The sequence below is a fragment of the Borostomias antarcticus genome (assembly GCF_949987555.1).
Source record: "Borostomias antarcticus genome assembly, chromosome: 18".
NCBI classification, from domain to species: Eukaryota; Metazoa; Chordata; class Actinopteri; order Stomiiformes; family Stomiidae; genus Borostomias; species Borostomias antarcticus.
The window spans coordinates 23,444,286-23,461,720 of NC_140251.1; the positions used below are offsets into that span (position 1 = coordinate 23,444,286).

The 17,435-nt window shown below is 45.5% G+C and overlaps 1 protein-coding gene across 1 annotated transcript in view; it reads left to right on the forward strand.

The window, feature by feature from the left end:
* Nucleotides 1-17,435, forward strand: part of wasla (WASP like actin nucleation promoting factor a) — a 49,518-nt gene that overhangs the window by 21,115 nt on the left and 10,968 nt on the right. The window contains exons 6-7 of the mRNA XM_084452845.1: nucleotides 11,405-11,612; nucleotides 12,024-12,066. Coding sequence (XP_084308971.1) covers nucleotides 11,405-11,612; nucleotides 12,024-12,066 — 251 coding nt within the window. The remainder of the gene's footprint in view (nucleotides 1-11,404; nucleotides 11,613-12,023; nucleotides 12,067-17,435) is intronic.

Genomic DNA, 17,435 nt, shown 5'->3' on the forward strand with positions numbered 1-17,435 from the left:
CTGCATCATTTATTTGTGAAGGGCGAGGAACAGGGTTTGGGCAGCGTATCAGAGGCGCTTGTATTTGCGGTCCCTCCAGACTATCTCTAGCCATTTGCAGTTGTTCCAAATTAAACTTAGCCTCAGATATGGCTTTAGCCAATTCCTTCTTCCTGTCCTGCTTTTGCTCGGACGAATACCTCGTAGAAAGGGGCGCTCTTAACTCGTATTGTAGAGGGGAGAGAGAAGGGGCGTGGCTAAATGCGGGAGCAGCAACAGCCTGGTTGGGTGCTATAGAATTAACAGGCTTTTCCCTTAACCTAATCATCTCAACCACCTCTAGCTGAGCCCGAATCTTAGAATTTAACACTAAAATGTCAGATGTGGATGTAAGAAATCGAAAATGCTTTAGCACATAACGAAATCTGCCAACAAACGCTCGCAGAATAATGCTTCAGCGCAACAATCTCATCAGGCTAGACGTTTAGCAGTAGAATCCTGTTGCATATAGCATTTTTTAATAGCTGGCGTTACAGGGACACCTAGTGGTGCTCCCAAAATGTTGCATGTATGACCCGGAAGTTGTCTTTGGCAGCGCGGGGAAATTTAAAGAAACAAATCCCTAATAACCACGACGCAGCCTAAAACCCCAAAACAGCAATGAAAGGAAACCTTATGGTTAACTCACGGCGGGAAAGAATACAATTTCGAAAGAAACACACATTAAGACACATTAAATTCGCTTAGTACTCACCCAGTCAGCGAAGTCCTTTGTTCTCCTCTGGCTCAATGGCGGATCACCGGGACAGTTGTTTTCCTGCGTCTCCTAGGCAACCAGCTAGCCTACTGGAATCTAGCAGTTACGAACTTTAACAGTCTAAAAGTGTACAAAAATACTTACAATACTTTACCTGGATCCATGACGCGCGTAACAAACAATACAAACTAAGAGCTGAGGCTCAACAGAGAACACATAAGACATAAGACGAAACAAAGGCCCACGTTACAAACAAGCATGCCCGGCTGCACCAGCATCTCGGTCCAGGCTAAACTGGACGTCTAGATCCTACCAAAATACTGTACAGCCACTTGGTCAAAGCTAACTTCTCGTTATGTTTACCAAGTCACCCGGGATCAAAGGGGAAAACGTTTCTCCAAGAAACGCGGATTGCAAAAACTCTCAATCACTCCCGTAGCTACCATCTCGTTGGTAATCGTTCTTCAACGAACATCAACAATCACTTCGAAGCTAGTTGGCAATCGTGCTAACACGAACATCAACAACGGGGCTTAAGCTAGTTGGTATCGTTCTGAAAACGAAACATCAACAATGAGGCTTAAGCTAGTTGGTATCGTTCTGGAAACGAAACATCAACCATGCTCGCCCTACCCTCGGTAGGACTAAATACCCACGCTGGGGTTCCTGTTTTCACCAATCCAGACCAACACAACTGAACCAAATCAAGGCAAATACAACTCAGAACCATAAGAGGGTTCGTTTAAACGTACCTGTGAGCCTCAAGAATCCAGTGGAAGAACTGAGGAAATAATCTCGGCGTGCGCTCTGGCGCAAGAGAGAAAATTGATTTTCCAAAGCCCACTATGGACCGACACGTCTGTCGATCAGTTCATCCACTGGAATCCCGGCAACACGCAGGTAGTCCTCCCAGATCATCCGCGTCGCCAAACTGTAATGGATTTTAAAGGATTTACCAAGATTCGTTCAAAAGGTTAAGTCTGATTTATTGTGAAAAACAATACGTGCGCAAGGACTTCCTGAACAACGCAAACAAAGGTGGTTTCGTCAGAGAAGTGAATTCAGCCTCTTTTGCTCTGGCTTATATGCAGTCAAAACACAGGTAAAGTCCTTCTAGGATGTGATTGGCTAACTCATTGCACGTCATGTGAAATGGCAGGCGTGGCCAAGAGTACAGACATGTGACAAACAAAGAAAACAAAGGTCTGAAGACGAAGGTGTGGCCCTTCTGACTTAAACAAAGGGATGAGGAAGAGCTAGGCAGAGGGGGTGTTTACAATTACAAAAGGGGGAGAGTTGAGGTGTTTTACAATTACAAAGGGGAGACTGAAACTAAGGTTTGCAGGGGGCTTGATGAATACTTGGGGGGAGGTGATGAATTACAAGGACAAAGGTTTAAGGTGTTTGGATGTAAATTCCTGGACACCGGCAAGGTCAGTCTCCGATTACTCATCAGAGGAGAGGAGAGTGTGGCGGTGACTGTCAAGGTCACTCTCCGATTGCTCATCAGAGGAGAGGACAGTGTGGCGGTGACTGTCAAGGTCACTCTCCGATTGCTCATCAGAGGAGAGGACAGTGTGGCAGTGACCGCTTTGCCCTTGAGATCTCTGGTTCGGCTGCATGGACCGTCCTCTCAGCTACTTTTGACAGCTATTCCACACAGGCCAGAATGTCCTGGTGCTGATTGTTCCATCTTTGACGGGTAGGTTCATCCCGCAACATCTACTTCTCTTCCATGTTTTCTGGCCTGTTCTCAGGCTGCTCATCTGCTCCTTCTTCCCATTGGGCAGGTCTGCATAGAGCGGTCAGCCAGCGAGCTCTCGGAAGGTGAGGAGGGAGTCCCTGTCCTGGTCCAGCAGGGTGAAGGCGCGGTGGGACACGGTGTCTGTGTGGACCCCACACAGCCAGGGCGCCAGCAGCACGTACAGGCTCTTGAACTGAGCCCGGTCCACACGGTACTGCTTCACGTAGGGCCGGCCTGGGTCGTGCTGCTGGAGGGCCACCTCGGCGCTCCCGCTCCCCCAGTACAGGCTGATGAAGTGCTCCATCTGTGGATCCACAGATGAGAGAGACAACAGAGACAAAACAGAAGAGCAAAAGGAGAGTCCTCTGGTCTGGTTTCCCTGTTCCCCTCTTTGAGTCCTCTGGTCTGGTCTCCCTGTTCCCCTCTTTGGTCAGGAACGGTTATCAGCAGTCTGTTGGAGATACTCAGAAACATGGTTAAGTGCAAGCTCCTGCTTTGGGGAAAAAGTGTGTTATTCAGTCAGGAAAACTTAAACAGGGTGTCTGTTCAAGTGTCATTAGAGCCAGTCGGCTCGTCAGTCTATGTAGTTTGTCAGTGGGGAATCTAGCTTTTGTAATCTTGGATCTAGGCTCTGCAGTAGCCTACAGTGACATCAGGGGCAGTGTAAGAATGACTTTAACACGCCCAGTCCCCAGTCATGATCAAGGCAATTGGATTTGGCTCTAGAATTTCTCTCGCGATTTTATGAAATAAAATAAAATAAACACATTCTCGTCTCAAAAAAATAACTCCCCCTAAGGGTAGAAACAAATTTCCTGAAGTCAGGATAAAACAGAGATGGGGGAAAAAAATGCATCACTCAAATAAAATGACACTAAAATGAACTGGCTTCATTTACAATTAAGAAAACATCAATTATCAATTAATCAAAAAATCCATCAAAGCTTCATTTGTATAGCTAAATATTGTATATCTAAAACTTCCCTCTTCTGCATTTGAGGACAGAGTATTGGGCACCGCTTCGGACAAAATGGTCTCTTCCCTATGTCATACTTATCTGTCGCTCACGGTGAGTCGGTGACATGGCGTTGGCCCTGCATCCCACGAACCACAGGTCGCCCATCTGTAGAGAAACAGGCCGGTAACCTCCATCTCCACCTCCGGTTCTGTGTCGTCTCCTGGTTCGGCACTCACCCATCACTCCCGGAACGACAGTTGTCTGTAAAACACTCAGAAAAACACTCAGCCCCGATGAATGTGCCTCAAACTATAAACATGAGATATTTAACAAAAACATTAAACACATACAAATAACCAAATCATCACACAGCAACAAAGCAAATCGGGGGCCAGAGGTTACTAGCACATAGCCCCATCAAAAGAGAACAGCCCTCAGCGCTGTCTCATATCCTCTTTCCATGCTGGAGCAATCTTCAGACATCAAACCCCCCCGTGTCGCAGTCCTCTCTGACACCCAGAGAGCAATGTCCGTAGCAAGATGGTAAGCTCACCCCGTCTGAAACAGGGAGAACACTCCAGAAATGTCCAAGAATGACCCTCAAGTCATTCGTGACTCCACACAGTTCATAGCTTCGTGCTGGCGAGGGGCAACCACTCCTTGGTAGCCCACACAATGCACTCCAGGAAAATCTGAAAACATCAACACAGAACTTCACAGGAACAGAACATCCTATAGAAATAGACTAAACCTAAATTTCTACAAAACAGAACAATCTAACCAAGGAGACGTGTACACACACCTGAATCAGAAACACAGGTGAAATGTAGGCGACATCCTCAAGCTTTATCGAACAAGAACGCTTAAACAGAAATGACATATAATGCTAAACATCCAGTAACCTCATGTTCCTACATATATAAGAAAGAGATAGACAAGACAAACAACAGTTAACAGACAAACAACAGGTTCCAGGCAGTCCCCAGGAAGGCACGATCCAGGCTCCTCAAAGACCTGCCGCCCAGGGTCCATAGCACCTGAAAAATAACACTCAACACAGACTGGGGTCAATATAGCAGAGGGGAAGGCCTAAAGCCAACTCCTCACAAATACATCATCATTATGTGAATTAAATTCATACAGTAGAATGCATAACCGAACAGCTTATGGCCATTCATTGACTATTGAAACATAAACTCCTGAATCAAAGCGAAAACCATAACCTAAACTCAAACACCTATTCAAAACCCTGTCAGACTTTTGAGTTCGCACCAATACCTAAAAGATCGTCCTCAGCTACATTCTCAACAACTTAAGACTCAGAGGCTCTATTCTATTCTATCTATTTCATCCTCCCACCATCATGCACAAACCTTACGTCCTCAGCTACATCTGTCTTCTCCTGTTTATTTACCTTAAAAAAAATATGGCTCTATCTTGGCTAGTTAAAATCTCCCTTGTGGGTTGTTCAAGGGAACTCCAGCAGGTGGCGCTCGACCCCAAATCGGAGGCTCTTCCTTTTCATTCAGCTTGCGGTAACTGTGACACCGTTCAATCCAGTGGCCATACTGACCACAATGGAAGCATGAATCATCTCTATCTTCACTTCGATTATACCTTTTTCCTCGCCTAACCCTACCAGAAGGCTTCCTATTGTTTCTCTGTCGCCACTGTGGTCGTTGTTGGTTCCACCTCGCACCAGCAGTTTGATTGTCCAGCTGTCGTAACTGAGCAGCTTGTAATCTGGCTGCACCTAGCTTCATCACTTTCAACTCCCTCTTTTCAATGTGATCACTTAGACGCTCCGCATAGCGGAAATGGTCAACAACTTCTTCGAGAGAAGTCGATTCCCAGGTGTGGCACATCAACCTAACTTGGTCGGACAAAGATGAGATAGAGTTATATATCAAATGTTGTTTCAAAATCTTTTTATAATCGGCGTTCGCTTTGTCCATGCCACTGTGTGCGGCGAAAACTGATTCTAGCCGTTCCCAAAATTTCTCGAACTGTTGATCGGAATTTTGTTTGCAATATGTGATACGGTCCCAATCCATCTTTTTAGGGAATCGAGTTTTGATTCTGTTCAACAGCGCAGTGTTTTGGTCGGCAAAATCGGCATGAGAAAAAGGCAACGTAATGTCAAACAGATCTTTCACCTCGACCCATTTTAACCCAAGGCATTGTCTCATGATCATGGCGATTTCCTCTGCGTGAGGCTCATACATTCGAACTAAACTGTTAAAAAGATTTTCAAACTCGTCAATGTCTTTGGTTGGATCGGGCAAGGTTCTAGCTACATCACGTAGTTCATCAGAGCGCCAGGGTCTATAAACCGTAATCTCTGGAGTCCAGGCCGCATAACCAGCTGCATCATTTATTTGTGAAGGGCGAGGAACAGGGTTTGGGCAGCGTATCAGTGGCGCTTGTATTTGCGGTCCCTCCAGACTATCACTAGCCATTTGCAGTTGTTCCAAATTAAACTTAGCCTCGGATATAGCTCTAGCCAATTCTTCCTTCCTGACCTGTTCTTGTTCGGACGAATACCTCGTAGAAAGGGGCGCGCTTAACTCGTATTGTAGAGGGGAGAGAGAAGGGGCGTGGCTAATGGCGGGAGCATGAAAAGGGGGAACAGCAACAGAGCAACGAGTCGAGGGGGAAAAATCTAATTTTAAATCAGAGTTATTCTGCTGGGGAAATGGCGGAGAGACTGTCTGCTGAACCTCCTTATCTTTCCTTCCTGACCTAAATAAAAAACCCTCTCGTGCTACTCTCTCCCAAATCTTAAAAGCAGACCAGTCTATAGAATTAACAGGCTTTTCCCTTAACCTAGACATCTCAAACACCCCCTAACTGAGCCCGAATCTTAGCTAAAAATTTAACACTAAATGTCAGATGGGGATGTAAGAAATCGAAAATGCTTTAGCGCATAACGAGATCTCATCAGGGCTAGACAAATTGCAAGCTAGCAGTAGAATCCTGTTGCATATAGCATATGTTATTAGCCGGTGTTACAGGGACACCTAGTGGTGCTCCCAAAATGTTGCATGTAAGACCCGGATGTTGTATGTGGGCGTGCGCAGGGAATTCAGTTTAATAAAAACTATACTGAAACAAATCCCTAATAAACACGACGCAGCCTAAAACCCCAAAACAGCAATGAAAGGAAACCTTATAGTTAACTCACGGCGGGAAAGAATACAATTTCGAAAGAAACAAAGACACATTAAACCGCTCTATAACTCACCCAGTCAACTGGTCCTTTGTTCTCTGGCTCGATGGCGGATCACCGGGAGAGCGGAGTGGTGTTTTCCTGCGTCTCCCAGACAACCAGCTAGCCTACTGGAAATCTAGCAGTTACGATTTAACAGTGTACAAAATGTGAACAATACCTACCTGGATAATAGGCGCGCTTAACAAACAATACAAGGCAAGAGCCGAAGCTCAAAAATGCAATCAAAAATCCCACTGAGCCGGCGAAAATAGCGCTAGACAAACACAAAGACAACACAACAACACGACAAAAACAGACACTCCGGAGATTAGCTGGTAATCGCACTCACTGCGAACTTCAACCCATTTGGAAATCGCACTCACTGCGAACTTCAACCCTGTGGGAATCGCACTATCTGCGAACTTCAACCCTGTGGGAATCGCACTATCTGCGAACTTCAACAATTTGGAAATCGCACTCACTGCGAACTTCAACAGGTTCCCTTCAGTGCTAATTCTGGAACATCGAACTAAAGCAACCCAAAACGTTATCCTAGAAGTGCACTCTCACTTCTTAACTACAGCCGAGCCGACAAACAATCTAAACTGTAGTCTACATCAACTGTAAGGGAGCGAGTCCCAAACCCAAAATTACACCTCTTCTGAAGAGAACCCCGGTAGCCTAAACAAGGACGAAGTCAGAGAACAATGCAATATCACCAATCCTAAACTGCCACTGTTAAAAACAACGCCTTTCGCCACCACCTTCCCCGGGGAGTTTTGCTTTCAACAATACGCCAGACCCACACAATCCGAAACTAAAACAAGGCAAATACAACTCAGAACCATAAGAGGGTTCGTTTAAACGTACCTGTGAGCTTCAAGAATCCAGTGGAAGAACTGAGGAAATAATCTCAGCGTGCGCTCTGGCGCAAGAGAGAAGATTGATTTTCCAAGCCCATATGGACCGACACGTCTGTCTATACCAGTTCATCCACTGGAATCCCGAATCAACACGCAGGCAGTCCTCCCATTTTCATCCGCGTCGCCAACTGTGATCGTAAAATAACTGATCTAGTCAAAAGGATTTACCAAGATTCGTTCAAAAGGTTAAGTCTGGTTTATTGTGAAAAGCATACGAGCGCAAGGACTTCCTGAAAACGCAACAAGGGTGGTTTATTCAGCGAAGTGCCCGTTTGGTCTTCTAGTGTGCCTTATATGCAGTCAAACCACAGGTAAGGTCCTTCCAGGATGTGATTGGCTACTGCATTGTACATCATATGAAATGGCAGGCGTGGCCAAGAGTACAGACATGTGACATGAGAAAAAGGGCGGCAATTGGGGACAAAGGATGGTTATTCTGTTGTAGACAGATGGCCTCTCTGGAAGCCATTTTGTATGTTAGCACAGCTATGTGAATATTTGGGGGAGGTGATGAATTACAAGAGAAGTGAGAGGACAAAGGTTTAAGGTGTTTGGATGTAAATTCCTGAACAGTTATAACCATCTCATCAGGATGGTGTTGTGTTATAACCATCTCATCAGGATGGTGTTGTGTTATAACCATCTCATCAGGATGGTGTTGTGTTATAACCATCTCATCAGGATGGTGTTGTGTTATAACCATCTCATCAGGATGGTGTTGTGTTATTACCATCTCATCAGGATGGTGTTGTGTTATAACCATCTCATCAGGATGGTGTTGTGTTATAACCATCTCATCAGGATGGTGTTGTGTTATAACCATCTCATTCCATCCATAGCCACTGCGGTGGTGCCCTTCAGTACTGACACAACACTGCTGATGGTCCAAAACTTTTGTCTGAATGTCCGTGGTAATAATAATAATAATAATTATTAATAATAATAAAACTTTCATTTATATAGCGCCTTTCATAAAACCCAAGGTCGCTTTACATAGGGGCAAGAACAGACAAGAGACAAACATTGTAGACAGAGACACACAACATTAAAGGCCCTACAAGGATTTTCAGGAAGTGGAAGTGTTTTACGCCCAAAAAGACCACATTTCCCATTAGCCTCCCCATCGTAAACCTTAGCTACCTGAGCCGGGTGTTTTGAAGATGGAACGATGACCACCGACGAGGTAATTACATAGGTCTTACAAGTAACGTTACTTTTGACAATATATAACGGTCATATTTAAATTATTCTTCATCTTGTCGGCGGCGTAGGCTACTGCAGTAAATAGTTTAGTCATTCCAAGGAAGTTCTGAACGACCTGACCACTAAATAATAATCTAAAAATAAACTACATACAAGAAATGACATTTGTCGAAAATGGACACACAAACAAGTGTGGGTAACGTAGATTCACCCACATTAAAATTAGACTGTTTTGTAACCAAAAATAAACTCCTCGGGGTCCCTTTAAGTAACGGAAGCTAGAGGTCAAAGGCCATGTTAAAGAGGTTTTAAAGTCGCACTGAAATGAAAAAAGCATTCTGTCCCATTTTGATTCACATAATTGGTCATAGTGTTCACCTATTCCAACGATGTGTGGCAAAAAAATTACAAAATTCTACTTTTGTTGTAATCTTATACCAAAGTATATAATTTCTTACTTCCTGGAAAACGGTAGGTCACGTGCAATGACGACAACAGGTACCTTAGATTTTAGGCCAATAATCTCACGACATCCACCCGTCAATCAACGCTGTCCTTCTATCGAATCTGTCTAAAGTTCTTAAAACCCGTCCACTTGTCAATGTTCCAATCAAATTCCTTTAAACATATGTCCCACCCTCACAGCTTGTTTGCGTGAAATACGTCAAACTACGGAAGTTAGATGATCTCAAACGTCCGTTTCAGTGCGACTTTAAAGGAAAATGCTAGTTTTTGACAACCTGGACCTTATTTACGGCATATTATAAGACGTTTGACTCACCGAGATAACTTTGGTGTAATTCGGAGGCCTGTAGAAGAAATTTCAAATCTAGCGCGAGCCAAGTATATCCATGTAATGGCGGCGGACGGGGCACTGAGAATGCAGCTTCTAAAAAATCTATTTTCTGCCGCGAAATGGTTGTTTTCATCAATCTGTCTTTATGAATCGCGAGTTGTGCTTACATAGAGCGAGGGCTTGTTGTGGTTTTTCACATGCCTCTGTATTATGATCTTTAGAAATGTCTTTAGAAACGAAATAGCTTCCCCACTTGCTCCAGCACGCATGCGCACAGCGCTCAAACTGGCTATTCTCTGCTGTAGGCTACACTCGCGGCTCACATTCTCTACGCTACGATCGACGTCCATCATATTCTAATCCAAGTCATCTTCTATATCCTTAAAATCTGATAAATATTCAGGCATATTGCACACAATATTCCAGGCACCAACAAGCCGATCGTAGCGTAGAGAATGTGAGCCGCGAGTGTAGCCTACAGACGTAACGGAGAATAGTCTGCGCGCTGTGCGCATGCGTGCTTGAGCAAGTGGGGAAGCCATTTCGTTTCTAAAGACGTTTCTAAAGCTCATATTACAGAGGCATGTGAAAAACCACAACAAGCCCTCGCATAGAGCGCAACTCTAAGCACAACTAGCGATTCATAAAGACAGACTGATGAAAACAACCGTTTCGCGGTAGAAAATAGATTTTTTAGAAGATGCATTCTCAGTGCCCCGTCCGCCACCATTACATGGATATACTTGGCTCGCGCTGGATTTTAAATTTCTTCTACAGGCCTCCGAGTTACACCAAAGTTATCTCGGTGAGTCAAACGTCTTATAATATGACGTAAATAAGGTCCAGGTTGTCAAAAACGAGCATTCTCCTTTAAGGAGTTTCTTGAACCAGTCCAGAGTTGGGGCGTTGCAGAGTTCAGTGGTAGTGGTAGTGAGGGTCAACTTTGTATTGAAACATCTCTGATATCAGTATTCTGTGATGACACATGAAACCATGTCTTGATCCTGCGCCCATTCAGAGAGCTGCTCTGGGCCCCTGTGGAGGTGAACCAGAGAGCTGCTCTGGGCCCCTGTGGAGGTGAACCAGAGAGCTGCTCTGGGCCCCTGTGGAGGTGAACCAGAGAGCTGCTCTGGGCCCCTGTGGAGGTGAACCAGAGAGCTGCTCTGGGCCCCTGTGGAGGTGAACCAGAGAGCTGCTCTGGGCCTTTGTGGAGGTGAACCAGAGAGCTGCTCTGGGCCCCTGTGGAGGTGAACCAGAGAGCTGCTCTGGGCCCCTGTGGAGGTGAACCAGAGAGCTGCTCTGGGCCCCTGTGGAGGTGAACCAGAGAGCTGCTCTGGGCCCCTGTGGAGGTGAACCAGAGAGCTGCTCTGGGCCCCTGTGGAGGTGAACCTGGGCGCATCTGTCCACTGAAACATGTTGATCAATGAACCTCACTGTTGTCTCTTAACTGTCTTTCTGGTATCAGTGGGGCTGGAAAATAATGGGGACTGGCAGAGAATGCACTTAAATGACTGTGTTGTTGAAGTGCACGTACTTGTCACTTAATTTGCCTTGTTCCTGCCAAATAAGATAGGATAAGAATTAGGCTGAATTAAGTTCTAATCAGATTCTATACGTCTGATCATAAATGAGCATTGTGTCTTAAATGAATTGATGAATCAGTTAAATTCCAACTAGGTTTTCTGAATCTTAGGTTCTGACAGGTTATCGATCTCTCTCTCCCTCCCTCTCTCTCCTTCCCTCTCTCCCCATCTCTCTCCTTCCTTCTCTCTCTCCCTCCCTCTCTCCTTCCCTCCCTCCCTCCCTCCCTCCCTCCCTCCCTCCCTCCCTCAGGCCCAGCTCTGCCCATGGCCACAGTGGATATCAAGAACCCTGAGATCAACAACGTGCGCTTCCACAACTCCCACCACCACCAGCAGCAGCAGTCCTACCCCCTCAACAACATGCTGCACAGCAGCCTGGCCAAGAAGGACAAGAAGGCCAAGAACAAGAAGGGCAAGAGGCTCACCAAGGCCGACATCGGCACGCCCAGCAACTTCCAGTGAGTGAGAGCTTCCAGCCACACTCACACACTCTCACAGCCAGCTCACACACTCACACACTCTCACACACACTTCGCCACACGCTTTAGTCCCTAACAGGGGTCTCTCTCTGTGCCTGTGGGCGTGTTCAGAGTTTAAACAAGGGTTTTTTGAGATAGTTGAAGAAGCAAGCTGTTGGTGGCTCACATGTGAGGGCTTGAGGGCGCGTTCAGTAGGTCTTCAGCTCAGATCCCCGCTCAATGACTCGTTTGTTTGTTTGTGTGTGAGTGTGTCTACAGTATGGCTATGCACTCATGCATACTGAGTGGGTGTACATGAGTGTTAGTTCTTGCACATGCTGACGTGTGTGTGTGCGTGTGTGTGTGTGTGTGTGTGTGTGTGTGTGTGTGTGTGTTCTATGTCTCCTGCAGGCACATCGGCCACGTGGGCTGGGACCCAAACACAGGCTTCGATGTGAGTACCAATGACAGGGCTGTACATTGCGAAATATGTCGCACGTGCTATGAAAAAAAATGTCTGCGATTAATTTATTTGCCCTGTAGCACGCGTGCGACAGACAGACTTGTATGTAATGTTAGCGTTTTTTTCCGTGTTGAAGCCAGGAGGACGAGTGAGGTGAAGTGAGAGCAGTCAGGTAAACTAGCCTATAGCTTCCCCTGGACCAGTAAACTAGCCTATAGCTTCCCCCAGGACCAGTAAACTAGCCTATAGCTTCCCCTGGACCAGGAAACTAGCCTATAGCTTCCCCCTGGACCAGTAAACTAGCCTATAGCTTCCCCTGGACCAGTAAACTAGCCTATAGCTTCCCCCGGACCAGTAAACTAGCCTATAGCTTCCCCCGGACCAGTAAACTAGCCTATAGCTTCCCCCGGACCAGTAAACTAGCCTATAGCTTCCCCCCGGACCAGGAAACTAGCCTATAGCTTCCCCTGGACCAGTAAACTAGCCTATAGCTTCCCCTGGACCAGTAAACTAGCCTATAGCTTCCCCTGGACCAGTAAACTAGCCTATAGCTTCCCCTGGACCAGTAAACTAGCCTATAGCTTCCCCTGGACCAGTAAACTAGCCTATAGCTTCCCCTGGACCAGGAAACTAGCCTATAGCTTCCCCCGGACCAGTAAACTAGCCTATAGCTTCCCCCGGACCAGTAAACTAGCCTATAGCTTCCCCTGGACCAGTAAACTAGCCTATAGCTTTCCCCGGACCAGTAAACTAGCCTATAGCTTCCCCTGGACCAGTAAACTAGCCTATAGCTTCCCCTGGACCAGTAAACTAGCCTATAGCTTCCCCCGGACCAGTAAACTAGCCTATAGCTTCCCCCGGACCAGTAAACTAGCCTATAGCTTCCCCCGGACCAGTAAACTAGCCTATAGCTTCCCCCGGACCAGGAAACTAGCCTATAGCTTCCCCCGGACCAGTAAACTAGCCTATAGCTTCCCCTGGACCAGTAAACTAGCCTATAGCTTCCCCTGGACCAGGAAACTAGCCTATAGCTTCCCCCGGACCAGTAAACTAGCCTATAGCTTCCCCTGGACCAGTAAACTAGCCTATAGCTTCCCCTGGACCAGTAAACTAGCCTATAGCTTCCCCTGGACCAGTAAACTAGCCTATAGCTTCCCCTGGACCAGTAAACTAGCCTATAGCTTCCCCTGGACCAGTAAACTAGCCTATAGCTTCCCCCGGACCAGTAAACTAGCCTATAGCTTCCCCCGGACCAGTAAACTAGCCTATAGCTTCCCCCGGACCAGTAAACTAGCCTATAGCTTCCCCCCGGACCAGGAAACTAGCCTATAGCTTCCCCTGGACCAGTAAACTAGCCTATAGCTTCCCCTGGACCAGTAAACTAGCCTATAGCTTCCCCCCGGACCAGGAAACTAGCCTATAGCTTCCCCTGGACCAGGAAACTAGCCTATAGCTTCCCCTGGACCAGGAAACTAGCCTATAGCTTCCCCTGGACCAGTAAACTAGCCTATAGCTTCCCCTGGACCAGTAAACTAGCCTATAGCTTCCCCTGGACCAGTAAACTAGCCTATAGCTTCCCCTGGACCAGTAAACTAGCCTATAGCTTCCCCTGGACCAGTAAACTAGCCTATAGCTTCCCCTGGACCAGGAAACTAGCCTATAGCTTCCCCTGGACCAGTAAACTAGCCTATAGCTTCCCCTGGACCAGTAAACTAGCCTATAGCTTCCCCTGGACCAGTAAACTAGCCTATAGCTTCCCCTGGACCAGTAAACTAGCCTACAGCTTCCCCTGGACCAGTAAACTAGCCTATAGCTTCCCCTGGACCAGTAAACTAGCCTATAGCTTCCCCCGGACCAGTAAACTAGCCTATAGCTTCCCCCGGACCAGTAAACTAGCCTATAGCTTCCCCCCGGACCAGGAAACTAGCCTATAGCTTCCCCTGGACCAGTAAACTAGCCTATAGCTTCCCCTGGACCAGGAAACTAGCCTATAGCTTCCCCTGGACCAGTAAACTAGCCTATAGCTTCCCCCGGACCAGTAAACTAGCCTATAGCTTCCCCCGGACCAGGAAACTCTGTTCAGGCAAGTGCCTCAAGCAGTTGTCTGATCGGACAAGTACAAAATAGCCTATAGTTGAAGTGTGTAAATATGTAACGTTATCTAAAAAATACAGTGTAGAAACAACAACGCTGAAGTTAGAACCCGTTTCTCAGAACCCGTTTGGAATTATCCGGTCCACCTTAAAAAAGGTTCAAATTGGGATTTAATCAGGATTAAAAGAAAACTACCCAAAATGTCACGGGTTCTATACTACACAGTGGTAGTAGACCCCCTCCCGGTCTGACTCGTGGAGTTTCACGAGATTCTGATGTGGCATTTCAAAATAAAAGCCTTCTAAAGTATCAAAAACTGCTTAAATCAGGATTAAAAGAAAACTACCCAATATGCCACGGGTTCTATGCTACACAGTGGTAGGAGACCCCCTCCCGGTCTGACTCGTGGAGTTTCAAGAGATTCTGATGTGCCATTTCAAAATAAAAGCCTTCTAAAGTCTCAAACTGCTTAAATCAGGATTACATCTGGATTAAAAGAAAACTACCCAAGATGCCACGGGTTCTATGCTACACAGTGGTAGTAGACCCCCTCTGGGTCTGACATGTGGAGTGTCACGAGATTTTGATGTGCCATTTAAAAATAAAAGCCTTCTAACGTTTCAGAAACTGCTTAAATCAGGATTTAATCAGGATTAAAAGAAAACTACCCAAGATGCCACGGGTTCTATGCTACACAGTGGTAGGAGACCCCCTCTGGGTCTGACCTGTGGAGTATCACGAGATTCTGATGTGCCATTTCAAAATAAAAGCCTTCTAAAGTCTCAAACTGCTTAAATCAGGATTAAAAGAAAACGACCCAAGATGCCACGGGTTCTATGCTACAGAGTGGTAGGACACCCACTACACATGGGTAGTTTTCTTTTAATCCTTATACTTTATTTTGAAATGCCACACCAGAATCTCGTGAAACTCCACAGGTCACAAGATTTTATTAACTACCTGGTTAACCAAATCGCTTTATACTTTGAAACTAACTCCTCTGAAACCTTGGCATGCATCAGATGGGAAGCATTTAAAGCTTATATCAGAGGACAGATTATCAATTTTACAAGCTCAAAAACAAAAAAAGCCAACCAAAAATTAGTATTGCTAGAGTCAAAAATAAAAACATTGGAAGGCACACATTTTAATACTCCTTGTCCTAGGATACATCAAGAGTTACTAATATTAAGATCACAATATAACGACATGTCAGTGGCAAAAGCAGCAGCCAATCTCCTTAAGCTGAAGCAATCTATCTATGACGAGGGGGAGAAATCAGGGAAAGTCCTAGCATGGCGCATTAAGCAACTACAAACTGAAAAAACTATAACAGCGATGAGAAGCGCTGGGGGGGACTCTGTGGCAGACCCAGTGGAAATAAATGGATTGCTTAGGGATTACTATGAAAAGCTCTACACATCTGAATAGAGGCAGGAGCAGAGGGTTCAAAATGACTTCCTAGACCAAGTGAAACTGCCAAGCATTTCAGAGGACGATAGATCCATTCTAGGGGCAGAACTTACAGCTGGTGAAATCTCGGAGGCAATAATGGGCTTGGACTCAGGGAAAGCAGCAGGTCCGGATGGCCTACCGATAGATATTTATAAAAAATTTGAACCTAAGCTGAGGGAGCCCCTTCTGGAAAAGTTGATGGAATCGGTACAAAATGAGATTCTCCCGCCCTCATTGAGAGGAGCTCTAATCACACTTCTTCCCAAACCAGGGAAACCAAATGATAAATGTGAGAATCTGAGACCCATTACTCTTCTAAATTCAGATTTAAAGATTTTCTGTAAAGTTTTGTCCAAAAGGCTGAACTGTATTCTTCCAAAAATCATAAAGGAAGACCAAAATGGATTTATGGTTGGATGCCAGGGGTTCCATAATGTAAGAAGAGTTTTGAATTTTCTTCACCTCCAGAAGGAGGCGCCAGATACAGCCAGCTCTGGATGCTGAGAAAGCGTTCGACAGGGTGGAGTGGCCTTATTTGTTTGAGCTCCTTGATGGGGTTGGCTTGGGCACAAAGTTTTGTAATTTTGTAAAGCTTTTGTATAAGGATCCATATGCAGAAGTAACCTGCAATAACATTACATCAAAACCGATAAAGGTCTGGAAGAGGCTGTAGACAAGGCTGTCCTCTTTCTCCATTATTGTTTCTAATTGCAATCGAACCATTTGCAATTGCAGTAAGAGACAGTACCCAGATTACAGGTATACCCATTGGTGGATCTGACCATCGGATAGCTCTATATGCCGATGATGTGGTTCTTTTTCTGAAAAAAATGGAAAGATTCTATTCCAGCTCTTATAGAGCTGATTCTTAAATTTGGTCAGGTCTCTGGGTATAAGACCAACAACTCAAAATCCTCCATAATGCTTCTCAACTCGGAGGAGAGGTCTAATCCACCTGGGCATGCATGTCATTTCAATCCAGTAAACTCCTTTTCTTATTTGGGCATCCAGATTGTCCCCAAGCTAGAGGACATGACAACAATTAACTACACCCCAATTGTGGGAAAAATCTCTGAATCTATCAAGAGATGGTCAAGCCTCCCAATTTCTCTCATGGGTAGAATCAACATACTGAGGATGAATGTGCTCCCCAAGTTGATGTATTTATTCCATAATATTCCCTTAGCTCCTCCTCCTAATTTTTTTTCTAATATGGATAAATTGTTTAGTAATTTTATGTGGAATAATAGACGCCCCAGGCTCCACCTGTCCTTACTATTGCTACCGTATGATAGAGTGGGGCTGAAGTGCCCTAATCTGCTCTGGTATTACTGGGCAACCCAAATGAGAACACTCATGTTTTACTTCACAGAGAAGGGATCTCCGGCATGGAAAGGCATTGAGGCGATCCCCCCCTTAAAACTCCCGTGGCCTCAGTTTTTGTATTCAAACAATCCTAAGATTCTCGAAAAAACAACATCCAATCCTATAGTGAATAATAGGATGAAGATTTGGCGGGCCGTCAATCACTTTCTGAATGACAAAGTTCCCCTGTCTTGCTTCAGCCCAATTTGGGGCAACACCGCTTTTGCCCCAGGCAAGGACGATGGTGGCTTCAAAAAATGTGCAGACAAAGGTCTGGCGCAACTAAAAGATATTTTCAATCATGAAAATAGCATTTTTTTGTAATTTGAAGAGCTTATGATTAAATATAACATTCCCCGTAATCATTTTTTCAAATATTTACAATACAGAAGTTTCGTGGGTGCTCCGATAATAACACTCTGATAATAACGCTCCGATAATAACGC